The sequence below is a fragment of the Scyliorhinus torazame genome, chromosome 10, assembly GCF_047496885.1.
Source record: "Scyliorhinus torazame isolate Kashiwa2021f chromosome 10, sScyTor2.1, whole genome shotgun sequence".
Classification (NCBI taxonomy): domain Eukaryota; kingdom Metazoa; phylum Chordata; class Chondrichthyes; order Carcharhiniformes; family Scyliorhinidae; genus Scyliorhinus; species Scyliorhinus torazame.
Genome location: NC_092716.1, coordinates 52,266,080 through 52,285,210, shown reverse-complemented (window position 1 = coordinate 52,285,210; position 19,131 = coordinate 52,266,080). Strand labels below are relative to the sequence as shown.

The following is a 19,131-nucleotide window of genomic DNA, read 5'->3' as shown; positions in this document are numbered from 1 at the left end:
CCTAACCCTGAAATTCGGCGGGCCCCTACCACCCCTCACTGTGTGCGGCCTCGCGACCCTAAAGGTCAATCCGCCTGCCCTCTTCGCAAATCTAAACTCGGATTGCAAACCTGTCGCCACCAGGAGCAGACGGTACAGCACCCAGGACAGGACCTTCATCAGGTCCGAGGTCCAGCGGCTGCTTCGGGAAGGCATCATCGAGGCTGGCAACAGCCCCTGGAGAGCCCAAGTGGTAGTAGTTAAAACTGGGGAGAAACACAGAATGGTCGTGGACTATACCCAGACCATCAATCGGTACACGCAGCTCGACGCATATCTCCCACGCATATCTGATGTGGTCAATAGGATTGCACAGTACCGGGTCTTCTCAATGGTAGACCTCAAATCCGCCTACCACCAGCTCCCCATTCGTAAATCGGACCATCCATACACTGCCTTCGAGGCTGACGGCCGCCTCTATCATTTCCTCAGGGTTCCCTTCAGCGTCACCAACGGGGTCTCGGTCTTCGAAAGGGAGATGGACCGAATGGTCAACTGGTACGGTTTGCGGGCCACCTTTCCATACCTAGACAACGTCACCATCTGCGGCCATGATCAGCAGGACCACGACGCCAACCTTCCCAAATTTCTCCGTACCGCCACTCTCCTAAACCTCACCTACAACAAGGAGAAGTGCGTGTTTAGCATGACCTGCATAGCCATCCTCGGCTACGTAGTCCAGAACAGAGTTCTGGGGCCCGATCCCGACCGCATGCGCCCCCTCATGGAGCTCCCCCTCCCCCACTGCCCCAAGGCCTTCAAACGCTGGCTGGGGTTCTTCTCGTACTATGCTCAGTGGGTCCCAAACTATGCGGACAAGGCCCACCTATCATACAGTCAACCCATTTTCCCCTGACGGCCGAGGCACAACAGGCCTTCGCCCGTATCAAAGCCGATATCGCCACGGCCGCGATGCACGCAGTGGACGAGACACTGCCCTTTCAAGTAGAGAGCAACGCATCAGACGTCGCCCTAGCCGCCACCCTCAATCAGGCAGGCAGACCCGTGGCATTCTTTTCCCGCACCCTTCATGCCTCTAAAATCCGGCATTCAGCCGTTGAAAAAGAGGCCCAAGCTATCATTGAAGCTGTGCAGCATTGGAGGCATTACCTGGCTGGCAGGAGATTCATTCTCCTCACTGACCAACGGTCGGTAGCCTTCATGTTCAATAACACACAGCGGGACAAGATCAAGGATGATAAGATCTTGAAGTGGAGGATTGAGCTCTCCACCTACAATTACGAAATTTTGTATCGCCCCAGCAAGCTCAACGAGCCCCCAGACGCCCTATCCCGAGGTACATGAGCCAGCGCACAAGTCAACCGACTCCGGGCCCTGCACGACAGCCTTTGTCACCCGAGAGTCACATGGTTGTAAGGCCCGCAATCTGCCCTACTCCGTCGAGGAAGTACGGACAATCACCAGGGACTGCCAGGTCTGTGCGGAGTGCAAGCCGTACTTTTACCGGCCGGACCGTGCGTGCCTGATGAAGGCCTCCCACCCCTTTGAGCGCCTCACCGTGGATTTCAAAGGGCCCCTCCCATCCAGTGACCGTAACACGTATTTTCTCAGTGTGGTCGATGAGTACTCTAGATTCCCCTTCGCCATCCCATGCCCCGGTATGACGTCTGCCACCATCATCAAAGCCCTCAACACCATCTTCGCTCTGGTTGGTTTCCCTCCTACATCCACAGTGACAGGGGATCCTCCTTCATGAGTGATGAGCTGCGCAGTTCCTGCTCGGCAGGGGTATCGCCTCCAGCAGAACAACAAGCTACAACCCCTGCGGAAATGGACAGGTAGAGAGGGAGAACGGGACGGTGTGGAGGGCTGTCCAACTGGCCCTAAGGTCCAGGAACCTCCCGGCCTCCCGTTGGCAGGAGGTCCTCCCTGATGCACTACACTCCATTTGGTCACTACTATGCACCGCCACTAACAACGCACCCTATGAACGTCTTTTTGCCTTCCCCAGGAAGTCCACATCTGGGGTGTCGCTCCCGACTTGGCTCGCAGCTCCAGGACCCGTCCTGCTCCATAGGCATGTCCGACGCCACAAGGCGGACCCGTTGGTGGAAAGGGTGCAATTGCTCCATGCAAACCTCCAGTATGCCTACGTGGCGTACCCCGACAGCCACCAGGATACCATCTCCCTCAGGGACCTGGCACCAGCAGGTTCCACACACACGCACACCCCCGGCCCGGCACCACCCTCCCCTCCCCTGGCGCTCCCAGCAGCAACCCTCCCGGGACCATCCGTCCTCTCCCTGCCCACGCCTGAGGATGAAGAGGATTTCGCCACGCTCCCGAAGGCACCAGACATCAGACCAGCATCGGCATCGCCGCCACCACTACGTCGCTCCCAGCAGCACATCAAGGCCCCAGACCGGTTAAACCTCTAACTGGTCCACTGGACTTCAAAAGACATTTTTTTCTCTCTATCAAATATTGTCAATGTAAATGTAAAAAAGAAAACCATTTGTTGTATATAGTTCTCTACCACCCCCGCCGTACTCAATTTTAACAGGGGGTGAGTGTGGTAAACCACTGTTGCACCTCTATTAGGTGATGTATGGTAGGACCTGTACTGCAGGTACGTTGGTAGTCCCTGCCTGCTGGCTCCGCCCAGTAGGCAGAGTATAAATATGTGTGTCCTCCATGCTGCAGCCACACATCTTAGAGCAGTAAAGCCTCAGTTGTACCCAACTCAAGCCTTTGTGCAATTGATCGTGCACCATAGTCCCCCCGGGAAACATACTTCTCAACAATCAACTATCCCGTCTGTACAGATTTTTCCTCTTTTTCACCCCCCCCCCCCCCCCCCCCCCCCCCCCCCCGCAATGAATAGCTCCTCACAGTCACAAACATCCCCCACCTTTTCTCAAACTCCCCCGCTGAGCCCCTTAACTCATACTTTATCTTCTCTAACCGCAGGAAATCGTACAGGTCACCCAAACATGCTGCTACTCCCGGTGGAGATGCCGACCACCACTCCAGCAAAATTCGTCGCCATGCAATCAGAGAGGCGAAGGCCACGACATTGGCCTTCTTCCTCTCCATGAGTCCGGCTTCTCTGAAACCCCAAATATCACCACCAAAGGGTCCGGGTCCACCTCCTCCTCCACTATCTTGGCTAAGTACGAAGTCTTACAACACCAGGTTAAAGTCCAACAGGTTTGTTTCGATGTCACTAGCTTTCGGAGCGCTGCTCCTTCCTCAGGTGAATGAAGAGGTCTGTTCCAGAAACACATATATAGACAAATTCAAAGATGCCAAACAATGCTAGGAATGCGAGCATTAGCAGGTGATTAAATCTTTACAGATCCAGAGATGGGGTAACCCCAGGTTAAAGAGGTGTGAATTGTGTCAAGCCAGGACAGTTGGTAGGATTTCGCAGGCCAGATGGTGGGGGATGAATGTAATGCGACATGAATCCCAGGTCCCGGTTGAGGCTGCACTCATGTGTGCGGAACTTGGCTATAAGTTTCTGCTCGGCGATTCTGCGTTGTCGCGGGTCCTGAAGGCCGCCTTGGAGAACGCTTACCCGGAGATCAGAGGCTGAATGCCCTTGACTGCTGAAGTGTTCCCCGACTGGAAGGGAACATTCCTGCCTGGTGATTGTTGCGCGATGTCCGTTCATTCGTTGTCGCAGCGTCTGCATGGTCTCGCCAATGTACCACGCTTCGGGACATCCTTTCCTGCAGCGTATGAGGTAGACAACGTTGGCCGAGTCGCACGAGTATGTACCGCGTACCTGTTGGGTGGTGTTCTCACGTGTAATAGTGGTATCCATGTCGATGATCTGGCACGTCTTGCAGAGATTGCCATGACAGGGTTGTGTGGTGTCGTGGTCACTGTTCTGAAGACTGGGTAGTTTGCTGCAAACAATGGTTCGTTTGAGGTTGCGCGGTTGTTTTAAGGCAAGTAGTGGGGGTGTGGGGATGACCTTGGCAAGATGTTCATCGTCATCAGTGACGTGTTGAAGGCTGTGAAGAAGATGACGTAGTTTCTCCGCTCCGGGAAAGTACTGGACGACGAAGGGTATTCTGTCGGTTGAGTCCCATGTTTGTCTTCTGAGGAGGTCGGTCCGGTTTTTCGCTGTGGCGCGTTGGAACTGTCGATCGATGAGTCAAGTGCCATATCCCGTTCGTACGAGGGCATCTTTCAACGTCTGTAGATGTCTGTTACGCTCCTCCTCGTCTGAGCAGATCCTGTGTATACGGAGCGCTTGTCCATAGGGGATGGCTTCTTTAATGTGTTTAGGGTGGAAGCTGGAGAAGTGGAGCATCATGAGGTTATCCGTGGGTTTGCGGTAAAGCGAAGTGCTGAGGTGACCGTCCTTGATGGAGACGAGTGTGTCCAAGAATGCAACTGATTTTGGAGAGTAGTCCATGGTGAGTCTGATGGTTGGATGGAACTTATTAATGTCATCGTGTAGTCGTTTCAGTGATTCTTCGCCGTGGGTCCAAAGGAAAAAAATGTCATCGATGTATCTGGTGTATAACGCCGGTTGAAGGTCCTGTGCGGTGAGTAGGTCCTGTTCAAACTTGTGCATGAAGATGTTGGCGTATTGGGGTGCGAATTTGGTCCCCATGGCTGTTCCGTGCGTCTGGATGAAGAACTTGTTGTCGAAGGTGAAGACGTTGTGATCCAGAATGAAGCGGATGAGTTGCAGAATTGCGTCTGGAGATTGGCAGTTGTCGGTGTTGAGTACTGAGGCTGTTGCAGCAATGCCGTCGTCATGGGGGATGCTGGTGTAGAGTGCCGAGACGTCCATTGTGACGAGGAATGTTCCTGGTTCAACTGGTCCATGGGTGCTGAGTTTCTGGAGGAAGTCCGTCGTGTCGTGACAGAAGCTGGGTGTACCTTGTACGATGGGTTTCAAGATGCCCTCGATGTAGCCAGAGAGGTTCTCACACAGGGTCCCATTGCCTGAAACAATAGGGCGGCCTGGTGTGTTGGCCTTATGTATTTTCGGGAGGCAGTAGAGATCTCCAATGCGGGGAGTACGTGGGATGAGAGCACGTAGGGTGCTCTGAAGATCTGGATCCAAGGTCTTGATCAGTCTGTTAAGTTGGCGGATGTGTTCCTTGGTCGGATCTGCTGGTAACTGTTCTGCCCTACTGTTGCACAACATTTGGGTTATGGGGGCGAAACCCATGCAAACACAGGGAGAATGTGCAGACTCCACACAGACAGTGACCTAGAGCCGGGATTGAACCTGGGACCTCAGCGGCGTGAGGCCGTAGTGCTAACCCACTGCGCCATCATGCTGCCCACTGAGGAGACATTTTAAGTTGGAGGGGATGTTTGTGTTGACGCCACTGTGTGGGAACCACAAGTTCAAGCCGGGGGAGATGGATGGTAAGTGGAGGGAGGCGGGGCTGGAGAGGGTGAGGAACTTGTACTCGGAAGGCAAGTTTTCGGGTCAGGATGAGTTGCACCACAGGTTTGAGTTACTGAGGGTTAGTGAGTTTAGATATATATGCAGGTTCGGAACTTTGTGTGGAAAGAGTGGAGGATGTTTCCCAGGTTGCCAGAGTACACTTTATTGGAGCAACGTCAGCTCTTGGATGAGTTGGGATGGTATAATTGGAGATATATAAGGGTTGTTGGGGGAGCAGGGTGGGTCGCAAGTGGTGAGGATCAAAAACAAATGGGAGGAGTTGGGGGAGAAATATGTTGGGGACTGTGGTGCAAGGCGATGTAGAGGGTGAACTCAACCTCTTCCTGCGCGAGGATGAACCTGATTCAGTTCAAGGTGGTGCATAGGGTACATATGACTTGGGCGAGGATGAATGGATTCTTCCAGGGGGTGGTCGATTGGTGTGAGAAGTGTGGGCGGGGTCCGGCGAATCATATGCATACGTTCTGGGGTTGTGAGAAGCCGGGGAGATACCGGGAGGCGGTGTTTGGGACATTATCGAAGTTAGTGGGGACGGAGGTCAACCCGGACCCAATGGTGGCGATTTTTGGTTTATTGGAAGTGCCAGAGCTTCTGGAGGGGAAGATGGCCGATGTTGTGGCCTTTGCCTCTCTAATTGCCCAGCGAAGATCCTATTAAATTGGAGGTTAGATACGCAGCCGGGGGTGAACTTGTACGACTTTCTCCGATTGGAGAAGATTAAGTTTGAGATGAGTGGGTCAGTGGAGGGCTTTGAGATGCGGTGGGGGTTGTTCATGACGCTGTTTGAGGAATTGCTCATCGCAGGGGCGGGGGGTAGAAGGGAGGGGGAGGAGATTAAAGGGGAGAAATTGTACAAACTGTGGGCTGTGATTTTGTGCAGTGTGTATTTTTTATTTGCTGCTGTTTTACACATGTTTGGAATAAAGTACATTTTTAAAAAGAATCTGAAATCTTCCAGATTCAACATCAAACAGCAGTTCAACATGATCTACCATCAGCCCAGCAGGCATGAATGTCATGTTCAAATCAAGCAAATTACCCAACAAGATGTAAGTGCTGCAAGCAGTTATGAAAGAATGGCCTAAGAGTATCAAGAACACACCGACGATCACAAGAGCATATTGGACTTGCTAAGGTGAAGTGACAGCCTAAGATGGCATCTTGTACAAAGGAAATAGTCATCCTTCCTAAAAATATGAGATGAGAGATGTTGAAGCCCTTCCATACAAGCCATCAAGGAATGTAATAAGATCTGAAGGAAGGAAAGAGAAGTGCTCTACCGATCAATCATGAGCACTGAAATTAAAGACCATTTGGCCATTGCGGTGTCTGTAACAAGTATCAAATTAAACAGTCCAGCAAGCCATTGATGACGCATGGCATCCCAGACAGACCAGGGATGAAGCTGAGATAGACCTTTTCACTATAACAGGAACTGATTATGTAGTCACTGTTGTCTACTATTTTGACTACTAGGAGGTAGACAAGCTGATTTTAATGATGTCAGGGACTTGGGTGCTTGAACACTTTAGTCATTCCAGCATTCCAGATATTGTGATGAGTGACAACACCCCTCAGAGTTCATGAGTGAAGAATTCAGCCACTTCACAAAGGATTGGGAAATTCATATATCATCTAAACAGCATCTATCTCCAGTTGAATGAAAAGGCTGAGCCAGCAGTGAAAATTACCAAAGGAATCAACAGGAAATCAAACAAATCGGAAACACACCGACTGAGGCACAAAAAGTAGTCCAGTTCAAAGACTAATTTCACGCTGCACCTAAACTACTCCTCCAATAGTAAAAAAGCTACTTAAGCCAGAGGTGGTAATGAATGTAAATTAAAAAATCAAGGTGAAACAGCAAAAACCCATAAGGAGTCGACTAAAATGGCAACTTTAAAAAAAAATTTAGAGTCCCCAAATCATTTTTCCAATTAAGGGGCAATTTAGCGTGGCCAATCCACCTACCCTGCACATCTTTTGGGTTGTGGGAGCAAAACCCATGCAATCACGGGGAGAATGTGCAAACTCCACAAGGACAGTGACCCAGAGCCGGGATCGAACCTGGGACCTCAGCGTCGTGAGGCAGCTGTGCTAACCACTGCGCCACCGTGCTGCCCTCTCAACAAACTTTTGAGCAAAACTTGAGCCCTGCCATTTTTAAAACTCTCTCCACAGTCAGGAACAGATTTATGGGGAATTGGTAGAGGTTCTGCTCCGGAGTGAGGCAGGGAGGCAGGGGCAGCAGTGATGCACAATAGATCAGAACATGTCATAAACAGGAAACAATAGAACATGAGAAAAAATATTATATTAGTACATGTCATGTTAAATTTTCTAGACACAAAATAATAAATTAGCTATATAAAATATGAGCAGTGTCAGCCCCAGAAATGGCAGTACTGTTCAAGTGTTCTGGGGAATATGGGAGGCTAGGCAAAATGAGGCCAAAGATAAATTTGGGGAAAATATTCTTTGGAAAAAAATTTATTGACAAAAAAACACATTGAAACATGTTCATATTATAAATTAACTGATTACCTCATAGCAGTTTATGAGAACCAATTGCAGGCTGACTCAAAGTTTTTAAAATTAGAAATTGAACACAATCACAAGCTCTTCTAACTGAAAAATGGATGCTCTGAATAGGAAAACCCTACAGGAGTCATGGGAAATTAAGGAATGTTTACAGATGTCACGAAAGATCAATTTCAATCATACATAAATGGAATAGAAATGATAAATCTAAAGCACTGTTAACCCATGACTCCAGGATGATATTTCGGTACAAACTAGTAAAAGGAAAACCTATGGTAGATTTTAGGGAGCATTTCATCAGGAAAAGAGTGGTTGATGCCTGTATAACATTCAAGGTTGGTGAGTGGATAAATGAACTTTAAAATGATTCAAGAAACAATAGCAACAAAGTATAATGAAGGAAGATATTATTGTGGGGGGGGGGGGGGGAGGAAGAAGGAGAAATAGCTGACTATCCAAAGAAACCAAATAATGCACAGAATGTGCAGCAAGATGTAATTATGCCCTTTGTTCTAGAAACGGAAACTGTCAACTCTCTTTGAGTAGACGCTTGAATAAACCGAGCTCTAGGACTCCATGTACTCATTTTATTTGGGTGACATACACATTTACTTTAAATCACACAAGATTTGGCATGCAATTTAATTAAATATTCAGCAAACTGATTGGGACCTGCTCCTCCCAGTACTTTGGCCTGGTGTTTGCCACAAATCATGCAGTGCAAAATCTGGCAGTGAATCAGGCATACAAAGTTGGGCATCCAATTTACCATCGACCACCCACTTCCAATGAGACCTTGTACAAATAGTCCCATTATCTCCTTGCCTGGGTCACTAGGGAGGAAAAGGATATCGGGAATTTCTTCCTGGCAGATTGGCAAAAGAATAGCACTGTGGAAAAATACAGAAATGGGAAGAAGAGATTAAATGGAAATGTGTGATCTTGTCTGACATCATGGGCGGGATTCTCCGACCCCCCGCCGGCTCGGATAATCGCCGGGGGCTGGCGTGAATCCCGTCCCCGCCGGTTGCCGAATTCTCCGGCACCGGATATTAGGCGGGGGCGGGAATTGCGCCGCTCCAGTCGGCGGGCCCCCCTGGCGATTCTCCGGCCCGCGATGGGCCGAAGTCCCGCTGCTGTCATGCCAGTCCCGCCAGCGAGAATCAAACCACCTGTCTTACCGGCGGGACAAGGCGGCGCGGGTGGGCTCCTGGGTCCTGGGGGGGGGGGGCGCGGGGCGAGCTGGCCTCGGGGGGTGCCCCACGGTGGCCTGGCCCGCGATAAGGGCCCACCGATCCGTGGGCGGGCCTGTACCATGGGGGCACTCTTTTCCCTCCATCTCAGCCACAGCCTTCACCATGGCCGACGCGTAAGAGACACCTCCCCCCCCCGCGCATGCGCGGGGATGACGTCAGCAGCCGCTGATGCTCCCGCGCATGCGTGGACCTCCGCCATCCGGCGAAGTTCTTTCGGCCCCGGCTGGCGTGGCGCCAAATGCTTTTCCCGCCGGCTGGCGGCGCGCCAACCACTCTGGTGCGGGCCTAGCCCCTCAAGGTGAGGGCTTGGCCCCTAAAGGTGCAGAGAAATCCGCACCTTTGGGGCGGCCCGACGCCGGAGTGGTTCCCGCCACTCCATCCCGCCGGGACTCCCCGCCCCACCGGGTAGGGGAGAATCCCGGCCCATATGAGTGAAATTTAATGTCATTAGGCACTAGTGGGTGCCATTATACACCGTACCAATTTTATGTCAAAAATAATTGGGCAGGGTGTTGCAGGTCAAAGTTTAATTTTAACCCCACAGCTTGGATAAAAACGACAGATTATGTTCTTTACCCAAACTTTTGATTTTTATTTAAATTCAGTAAATCCTAGATATATGCTCTGATGTAATAAAATTCTTTACTTACTGGTCCATTTGGTAGGAAAGGTGTGGTTCGACAACTCGATTAGCAGTAATTCTACTCTTGTACTCATAATGGATCACCAAAGGCTGTAACAGACAGAATGAAAATAAAATGACTGCTCGTAACTCCAGCATATTGTATGTACAAATGCTTTCAGATTATTGTGACAGCCCCATAGGTAGATGGCTCAAAACAAATTTAAAAGTGCTAGTTTGATTAAGGTGGATTGGTCATGTTAAAAATTGCCCCTTAGTATCCAAAGATGTGCAGGTTAGGTGGGGTTACAGGGATAGGGCAGGGCAGTGGACCTAGGTTAGTGTGCTCTTTCAGAGGGTCGGTGCAGGCTCGATGGGCTAAATAGAGGAGAGTGGCGGAGACACAGGGTGAAAGAGCTCAAGGAGAGCGGCGAAACACAGCATAAAAAAGAGCGAAGGAGAGCGGTAGAGACACAGGGTAAATCATCAGGGAGCGGACTAGGAGGGCGGAGTATCGGAGCAAAACTTTAGAAGAGCAACACAGCATACCCTCACCGAATGCAGAGGTGGTGCTCCTGAGATGACGTCAGGATTCAGAGGACTGCAGAGGGCAAAAGGAAGGAGCTGATTGGTCTGGGAAGCAGGGGCGAGAGGAGCAGCAGCGGGGTGAGAGGAGCAGCAGCGGGGTGAGGAGCAGCAGCGGGGCGAGAGGAGCAGCGGGGCGAGAGGAGCAGCAGCGGGGCGAGAGGAGCAGCAGCGGGGTGAGGAGCAGCAGCGGGGCGAGAGGAGCAGCAGCGGGGCGAGAGCAGCAGCGGGGTGAGGAGCAGCAGCGGGGCGAGAGGAGCAGCGGGGCGAGAGGAGCAGCAGCGGGGCGAGAGAAGCAGCAGTGGGGCGAGAGCAGCAGTGGGGTGAGAGGAGTAGCAGCGGGGTGAGAGGAGCAGCAGCGGGGCAAGAGGAGCAGCAGCGGGGCGAGAGGAGCAGCGGAGTGAGAGGAGGAGCAGCGGGGCGAGGGGAGCAGCGGAGCGAGAGGAGCAGCAGCGGGGCAAGAGTGATGTGTTATGTTCTCGGTGTAACATAAGCGGCTTCCTTGTGGTGCACTTGACAAAGGAAGGTTCAGATGTGGAGATAACTTCAACACGTTTATTAAATTATTTGCACTTCTATTACTCGGGTTCGACAATACTGCTAATCCTCCTATAGCTACCCAGACTGACTAACCAGTTGCTGCAATCCCCGTGGTGGGTGTAATATTGAATCAACCCTGTGTCTGTACTCACTGACTGTCTCCACTGGAAAGAGGCAGATCATGGGTGAAATTCTCCGACCCCCGCCGGGTCGGAGAATCGCTGGGGGCTGGCGTGAATCCCGCCCCCGCCGGTTGCCGAAGTCTCCGGCACCGGAGATTCGGCTGGGGCGGGAATCGCGCCGCGCCGGTTGGCGGGCCCCCCTGGCGACTCTCCGGCCCGGATGGGCCGAAGTACCGCCGCTAAAATGCCTGTCCCGCTGGCGTAAATTAAACCACCTACCTTACCGGCAGGACAAGGCTGCGCGGGCGGGTTTCGGGCTCCTGGGGGGGGGCGCGGGGCGATCTGGCCCCAGGGGGTGCCCCCACGGTGGCCTGGCCCACGATCGGGGCCCACCGATCCGCGGGCGGGCCTGTGCCGTGGGGGCACTCTTTCCCTTCCGCCTCCACCATGGCGGAGGCAGAAGAGACTCCCTCCACTGCGCATGCGTGGGAAGCTGTCAGCGGCCGCTGACGCTCCCGCGCATGCGCTGCCCGGAGATGTCATTTCCGCGCCAGCTACCGGGGCACCAAAGGCCTTTTCCGCCAGCTGGCGGGGCGGAAATTCGTCCGGCGCCGACCTAGCCCCTCAAGGTTGGGGCTCGGCCCCCAAAGATGCGGAACATTCCGCACCTTTGGGGCGGCGCGATGCCCGTCTGATTTGCACCGTTTTGGGCGCCAGTCGGCGGACATCGCGCCGTTTCCAGAGAATTTCGCCCCATGTGTGTGGTGTCCTTTATATATGGGTTGGTGTAATGCCCCCCTGTGGTCGTGTCACCTCCTTGTGTATTGTGAATATCTATTGGTCGTGTCCTATCTACTTGATCTATTGGTTGAGTGTGTGTGTGTGATGTTTCTAGTGCTCCCTCTAGTGTCTAGCTAGCCTACATGTATTTACATTGATGCACATCATCACATCCCCCCTTTTTTATATGTTCATATTTTCTGTACACTTTTAGAAAATTGAACAAAGAACAGGTAGAAAAGGTAAGGTATATACAAGTCATGGGAACAGTGATTAAACAATAAGTCCAAATCATTCGTGTGAGTCCAAAAACCATCAATCATCATGGTCAAATGTCTCTCTTAGTTATGAACGCCATCAACATCCCTGTGCCACAGGAACCAAGAAGTGGTCAAATCACTTCGCTGTCAGATTTGGAGTCCCTTTCTTTTTTCGATGTTTGTGATGGTGCTGTCGGATGGCATCTTGCAGCTGATAAGGTGTTGACGTTGAAGAGGTACCATCAACAGTATCATTCGAGGTCATGGATGTGCCATATGTTGAAGTTGGATAAGACTGTACATACTGGTTCTAGCCACGTGCTGTGCTGGAAGGATGATCCTGCTGAGAACCGTTGAAGCTTGTCGAATTGGAAACAGAATTGCTGCTCGCATAAATACCTGGTGATGGTGTGAAACTAGAACCTTGCATCTGATAGGAATATGCCGTCTGGCCAGGCTGGGGTGCAGCAAATCCTGGGCTGTAACTAAGGCATCCAGTCTGTAGTGCAGATTGCGCTTGCGGTAGTCCTCCTTCGGTCTTGATTCCATTAGTGGGCAATCCGTAGTGCTGGCCTGTTTGAGAATATGCTGCATAGACTGCTGTCTTCTGCATGCCTGAATACTGGGTTTGTCCAGCATGAACTGTCATTGGCTGCACTGCTGGTGTGGAACAAATGTGTGGATATAGTTGTGGTGAATATTGGCGTATTCATTTTGGACTGTAGCCGCTGCTTGTTATTACTGACCCAGTGTAATTGTTAAATGATCCATCTCCTGTCATTGTGGCATCTGCTGTCACCCTGAGCGTGTCATCACTGAGGTTGCGGCACTCCCTGTCTGGAGTAAAGTCCGGCTCACGTGAATCAGTGTCGGCGTTTGGTTGCTCTCCATCTGGAGTCTGGTCTGTTTTAACTGAGTCAGTGTTGGTTTGTTGATGCTCCCCATCCGGAATCTTAGCAGGTTCACTGGAGTCAGCTGAGATTTCTTGAAGCTGCACGTCTGGAGTCGGAACATGCAGGAATGCATTGACTTGTGGAGAGGTTCGAGCGAATGAGGGTGGAAGTATCATGGTGTCACCGGAGTCATCAGTGGTCTCACAGTGATCGTCAAGTGCCTCTGTACACACTAGCTGAGGTCTGTCATTTTGCACATCTTGCATGAGAAGTGGGATGCTGTCGTCACTCGTCTCACATACCATGGGTAGATCCTCAGCAGCTGCTTGTTGTTCACTTGGGTTAGGTAAATTGTCAGAGTCTTCATCTGGTGGCGCAAACAATGTGGGTGGACTGTCATTGTCTTGCTGTTGTCCTTCATTTGGGCTTGGACTGTCATTGTCGCTTTGTTCTTCACTGTAGCATGATAGACCGTCATGGTTGTCCTGCTGTGCACTGGAGCATGGTAGACTGTCATAGTCTTCTTGCTGTTTACTTGAGCATGGCAGACTTGCATCATCTGCCGCTCGTTGGTCAGAGGAGGTTGCTAGACCCTCATGGTCTTGTTCCTGCAAGGACTGTGCGTCGGAGTCTTGGGTTGCTTCTATCGTGGAGGCTGTCCACGAGCTCGCTGCGGAGGCTTGTGACACTGGAGTCACGTCTTGTGTGTGCAAGGACTATGCTCTGGAGTCTTGCGTTTCTTCTATCGTGGAGTCTGTCCACGAGCTCGCTGTGGAGGCTTGTGACACTGGAGTCACCTCTTGTTCATGCAAGGACTGCGGTGTGGAGTCTTGCGTGTCTTCTTTCTTAGAGTCGGGAACCCTGAGCGGTGCATGGACCACGCTCTGTGTGACAGCAGGTCGCTCGCTCTGGGCTTATACCGCTCTCTGTTTCTTGGTTTCAGGCTGCAGCATCATCCTGCACTCACGAGTTGGGATGTCATATCTGCTGGGCTGAAGATCCTCAAATCCGAAGAACGAATCCGCGTCTGCGCGGATTCAATATGGGGGTCGCCAATGTGCAACACGTCTAGTTGCGGTTCGGATTTGGTACTGGGGTAGCCTCCCAAGGTGAAAGGTTCGTCCGAGTCGTAGTCCTCTCGGACCATATCATTCCAGGTGAAGGAGGGTTGTTTTACGGCTTTAAAAGATTTTTTCTTTGATTTGAAACGTTTCCCCTTTAAATGGGCGTCATGACGCATGTGACGTAGCGCGTAGGAAGCAGTGTGCATGCGCAGATCGCTGTTCTTTTACTGATGGCCGTTTTCGTGATTGCGTGTGCGCGGCGTCTTGCGCATGCGCAAACGGACCTTCCCATTCTGCGCGCTTCTCGCGCAAATTTAGAAAGATGGCCATCGATCAAAACTGTTCTCTGCTCCAGGATCTCGGCCTCGTGGTGAGTACTGGCGCTTCTCTTACATTTTCTTGCTGGGTGAAGTGTGTTTTCCTCACAGTATTTGCCAAATTTGTCCAGGTCTGTCTGGAGGTCGCTCCTGTTTTGCCCTTTGGAGAACGTAAATTTTTTAGAGATCTCTTCTGCTCTGGCACCGGCTATGGTGAGGAGAAGCTCTGTCTTTTCAGCATCGGCCAGGTCTTCTAGTTCGGCTGCCACCAGGCAGATTTCAAACTTTTGCCGGAATGCCCGCCAGTTTTCGCGGAATTCACCATGGCACTGGAGCTGCTGCGGAACCCGGATGTCGAACATCTTGCCTGGGTATCGTTGCTGGTTATCACTGTATGCTGAGGTATGGCTATGTGGATTGAAACAGTTCACTCTGGTACCATGATTTGTTATGTTGTAGGTGTAACATAAGCGGCTTCCTTGTGGTGCACTTGACAAAGGAAGGTTCAGACGTGGAGATAACTTCAACACGTTTAATAAACTATTTACACTTCTATTACTCGGGTTCGACACGACTGCTAATCCTACTATAGCTACCCAGACTGAATAACCAGCTGCTACAGTCCATGTGGTGGGTGTAATATTGAATCAACCCTGTGTCTGCACTCACTGACTGTCTCCACTGGAAAGAGGCAGATCATGTGTGTGGTGTCCTTTATATATGGGTTGGTGTAATGCCCTCCTGTGGTCGTGTCACCTCCTTGTGTATCGTGAATGTCTATTGGTCGTGTCCTATCTACTTGATCTATTGGTTGAGTGTGTGTGTGTGATGTTTCTAGTGCTTCCTCTAGTGTCTAGCTAGCCGACATGTATTTACATTGATGCACATCACCACAAGGAGCAGCAGCGGGGCGAGAGGAGCAGCAGCGGGGCGAGGGGAGCAGCAGCGGGGTGAGAGGAGCAGTAGCAGGGCGAGAGGAGCAGCAGCGGGGCAGGAGGAGCAGCGGGGCGAGAGGAGCAGCGGGGCGAGAGCAGCAGCGGGGTGAGAGGAGCAGCAGTGGGGTGAGAGGAGCAGCAGTGGGGTGAGAGGAGCAGCAGTGGGGTGAGAGGAGCAGCAGCAGGGCGAGAGGAGCAGCAGCAGGGTGAGAGGAGCAGTGGGACGAGAGGAGCAGCAGCGGCGTGAGAGGAGCAGCAGCTGGGTGAGAGGAGCAGCAGCGGAGCGAGAGGAGCAGCAGCGGGGCGAGAGGAGCAGCAGCGGGGTGAGAGGAGCAGCAGCAGGGCGAGAGGAGCAGCAGGGCGAGAGGAGCAGCAGCGGGGTGAGAGGAGCAGCAGTGGGGTGAGAGGAGCAGCAGCGGGGTGAGAGGAGCAGCGGGGCGAGAGGAGCAGCAGCGGGGCGAGAGGAGCAGCAGCATGGCGAGAGCAGCAGCGGGGCGAGAGCAGCAGCGGGGCGAGGGGAGCAGCGGGGTGAGAGGAGCAGCGGGGCGAGAGCAGCAGCAGTGGGACGAGAGGAGCAGCAGCGGCGTGAGAGAAGCAGCAGCGGGGTGAGAGGAGTAGCAGCGGAGCGAGAGGAGCAGCAGCGGGGCGAGAGGAGCAGCAGCGGGGTGAGAGGAGCAGCAGCAGGGCGAGAGGAGCAGCAGGGCGAGAGGAGCAGCAGCGGGGTGAGAGGAGCAGCAGTGGGGTGAGAGGAGCAGCAGCGGGGTGAGAGGAGCAGCAGTGGGATGAGAGGAGCAGCAGCGGGGCGAGAGGAGCAGCAGCAGGGGGAGAGGAGCAGCGGGGCGAGAGCAGCAGCAGCGGGGCGAGAGGAGCAGCAGCAGGGGGAGAGGAGCAGCAGCGGGGCGAGGGGAGCAGCAGCGGGGTGAGAGGAGCAGCAGCGGGGTGAGAGGAGCAGCAGCGGGGTGAGAGGAGCAGCAGCAGGGCGAGAGGAGCAGCAGCGGGGCGAGGGGAGCAGCGGGGTGAGAGGAGCAGCGGGGCGAGAGCAGCAGCGGGGTGAGAGGAGCAGCAGTGGGGTGAGAGGAGTAGCAGCGGGGTGAGAGGAGTAGCAGCAGGGCGAGAGGAGCAGCAGGGCGAGAGGAGCAGCAGCGGGGTGAGAGGAGCAGCAGTGGGGTGAGAGGAGCAGCAGCGGGGCGAGAGGAGCAGCAGCGGGGTGAGAGGAGCAGCAGCAGGGCGAGAGGAGCAGCGGAGTGAGAGGAGCAGCAGCGGGGCGAGGGGAGCAGCGGGGTGAGAGGAGCAGCAGCGGGGTGAGAGGAGCAGCGGGGCGAGAGGAGCAGTGGGACGAGAGGAGCAGCAGCGGCGTGAGAGAAGCAGCAGCGGGGTGAGAGGAGCAGTGGGACGAGAGGAGCAGCAGCGGCGTGAGAGAAGCAGCAGCGGGGTGAGAGGAGCAGCAGCGGGGTGAGAGGAGCAGCAGCGGGGCGAGAGGAGCAGCAGCGGGGCGAGAGGAGCAGCGGGGCGAGAGGAGCAGTGGGACGAGAGGAACAGCAGCGGCGTGAGAGAAGCAGCAGCGGGGTGAGAGGAGCAGCAGCGGGGTGAGAGGAGCAGCAGCAGGGTGAGAGGAGCAGCAGCGGGGTGAGAGGAGCAGCAGCGGGGCGAGGGGAGCAGCGGGGTGAGAGGAGCAGCAGCAGGGGGAGAGGAGCAGCAGCAGGGGGAGAGGAGCAGCAGCAGGGCGAGAGGAGCAGTGGGACGAGAGGAGCAGCAGCGGGGTGAGAGGAGCAGCAGCGGGGCGAGGGGAGCAGCGGGGTGAGAGGAGTAGCAGTGGGTGAGAGGAGCAGCAGCGGGGTGAGAGGAGCAGCAGCGGGGTGAGAGGAGCAGCAGCGGGGCGAGAGGAGCAGCAGCGGGGGGAGAGGAGCAGCAGCGGGGCGAGAGGAGCAGCAGCGGGGCGAGAGGAGCAACAGCGGGGTGAGAGGAGCAACAGCGGGTGAGAGGAGCAGCAGCAGGGCGAGAGGAGCAGCAGCGGGGCGAGAGGAGCAGCAGTAGGGCGAGAGGAGCAGCAGCGGGGTGAGAGGAACAGCAGTGGGGCGAGAGGAGCAGCAGCGGGGCGAGGGGAGCAGCGGGGTGAGAGGAGCAGCAGCGGGGCGAGGGGAGCAGCAGGGGGGTGAGAGGAGCAGCAGCGGGGCGAGAGGAGCAACAGCGGGGTGAGAGGAGCAACAGCGGGTGAGAGGAGCAGCAGAAGGGCGAGAGGAGCAGCAGCGGGGTGAGAGGAGCAGCAGCAGGGCGAGAGGAGCAGCAGCTGGGTGAGAGGAACAGCAGTGGGGCAAGAGGAGCAGCAGCGGGGCGAGGGGAGCAGCGGGGTGAGAGGAGCAGCAGCGGGGCGAGGAGAGCAGCAGGGGGGTGAGAGGAGCAGCATCGGGGCGAGAGGAGCAGCAGCGGGGCGATAGGAGCAGCAGCGGGGTGAGAGGAGCAGCAGCAGGGGGAGAGGAGCAGCAGCGGGGCGAGAGGAGCAGAGGGGTGAGAGGAGCAGCAGCGGGGTGAGAGGAGCAGCAGCGGGGCGAGAGAAGCAGCAGCGGGGCGAGGGGAGCAGCGGGGTGAGAGGAGTAGCAGTGGGTGAGAGGAGCAGCAGCGGGGTGAGAGGAGCAGCAGCGGGGTGAGAGAAGCAGCAGCGGGGCGAGAGGAGCAGCAGCGGGGGGAGAGGAGCAGCAGCGGGGTGAGAGGAGCAGCAGAGGAGTGAGAGGAGCAGCAGCGGGGCGAGAGGAGCAGCAGCGGGGTGAGAGGAGCAACAGCGGATGAGAGGAGCAGCAGCAGGGCGAGAGGAGCAGCAGCGGGGTGAGAGGAACAGCAGTGGGGCGAGAGGAGCAGCAGCGGGGCGAGGGGAGCAGCGGGGTGAGAGGAGCAGCAGCGGGGCGAGGGGAGCAGCAGCGGGGTGAGAGGAACAGCAGCAGGGCGAGAGGAGCAGCGGGGTGAGAGGAGCAGCAGCGGGGTGAGAGGAGCAGCAGCGGGGCGAGAGGAGCAGTGGGACGAGAGGAGCAGCAGCGGGGTGAGAGGAGCAGCAGCGGGGCGAGAGGAGCAGCAGCGGGGCGAGAGGAGCAGTGGGACGAGAGGAGCAGCAGCGGGGTGAGAGGAGCAGCGGGGCGAGAGGAGCAGCGGGGCGAGAGCAGCAGCGGGGTGAGAGGAGCAGCAGCAGTGCGAGAGGAGCAGCAGCAGGGGGAGAGGAGCAGCAGCAGGGCGAGAGGAGCAGTGGGACGAGAGGAGCAGCAGCGGGGTGAGAGGAGCAGCAGCGGGGCGAGAGGAGCAGCAGCGGGGGGAGAGGAGCAGCAGCGGGGTGAGAGGAGCAGCAGCGGGGCGAGAGGAGCAGCAGCGGGGTTAGAGGAGCAACAGCGGGTGAGAGGAGCAGCAGCAGGGTGAGAGGAGCAGCAGCGGGGCGAGTGGAGCAGCAGCGGGGCGAGAGGAGCAGCAGCAGGGCGAGAGGAGCAGCAGCGGGGCGAGAAGAGCAGCAGCGGGGTGAGAGGAACAGCAGTGGGGCGAGAGGAGCAGCAGCGGGGCGAGGGGAGCAGCGGGGTGAGAGGAGCAGCAGCGGGGCGAGGGGAGCAGCGGGGTGAGAGGAGTAGCAGTGGGTGAGAGGAGCAGCAGCGGGGTGAGAGGAGCAGCAGCGGGGTGAGAGAAGCAGCAGCGGGGCGAGAGGAGCAGCAGCGGGGGGAGAGGAGCAGCAGCGGGGTGAGAGGAGCAGCAGAGGAGTGAGAGGAGCAGCAGCGGGGCGAGAGGAGCAGCAGCGGGGTGAG

At 55.1% G+C, this 19,131-nt stretch overlaps 1 protein-coding gene across 7 annotated transcripts in view; it reads right to left on the bottom strand.

Annotated features, from left to right (window-relative positions):
• LOC140430568 (uncharacterized) overlaps window positions 1-19,131 on the bottom strand; it is a 230,938-nt gene that overhangs the window by 105,192 nt on the left and 106,615 nt on the right. For 6 of the 7 annotated variants that reach the window (XM_072518128.1, XM_072518125.1, XM_072518126.1 and 3 more), the window contains exon 5: window positions 9,891-9,973. In XM_072518128.1, coding sequence (XP_072374229.1) covers window positions 9,891-9,973 — 83 coding nt within the window. Of the gene's footprint in view, window positions 1-8,565; window positions 8,875-9,890; window positions 9,974-19,131 lie in introns of those variants that run through there. The other variant, XM_072518129.1, reaches the window with a different exon arrangement.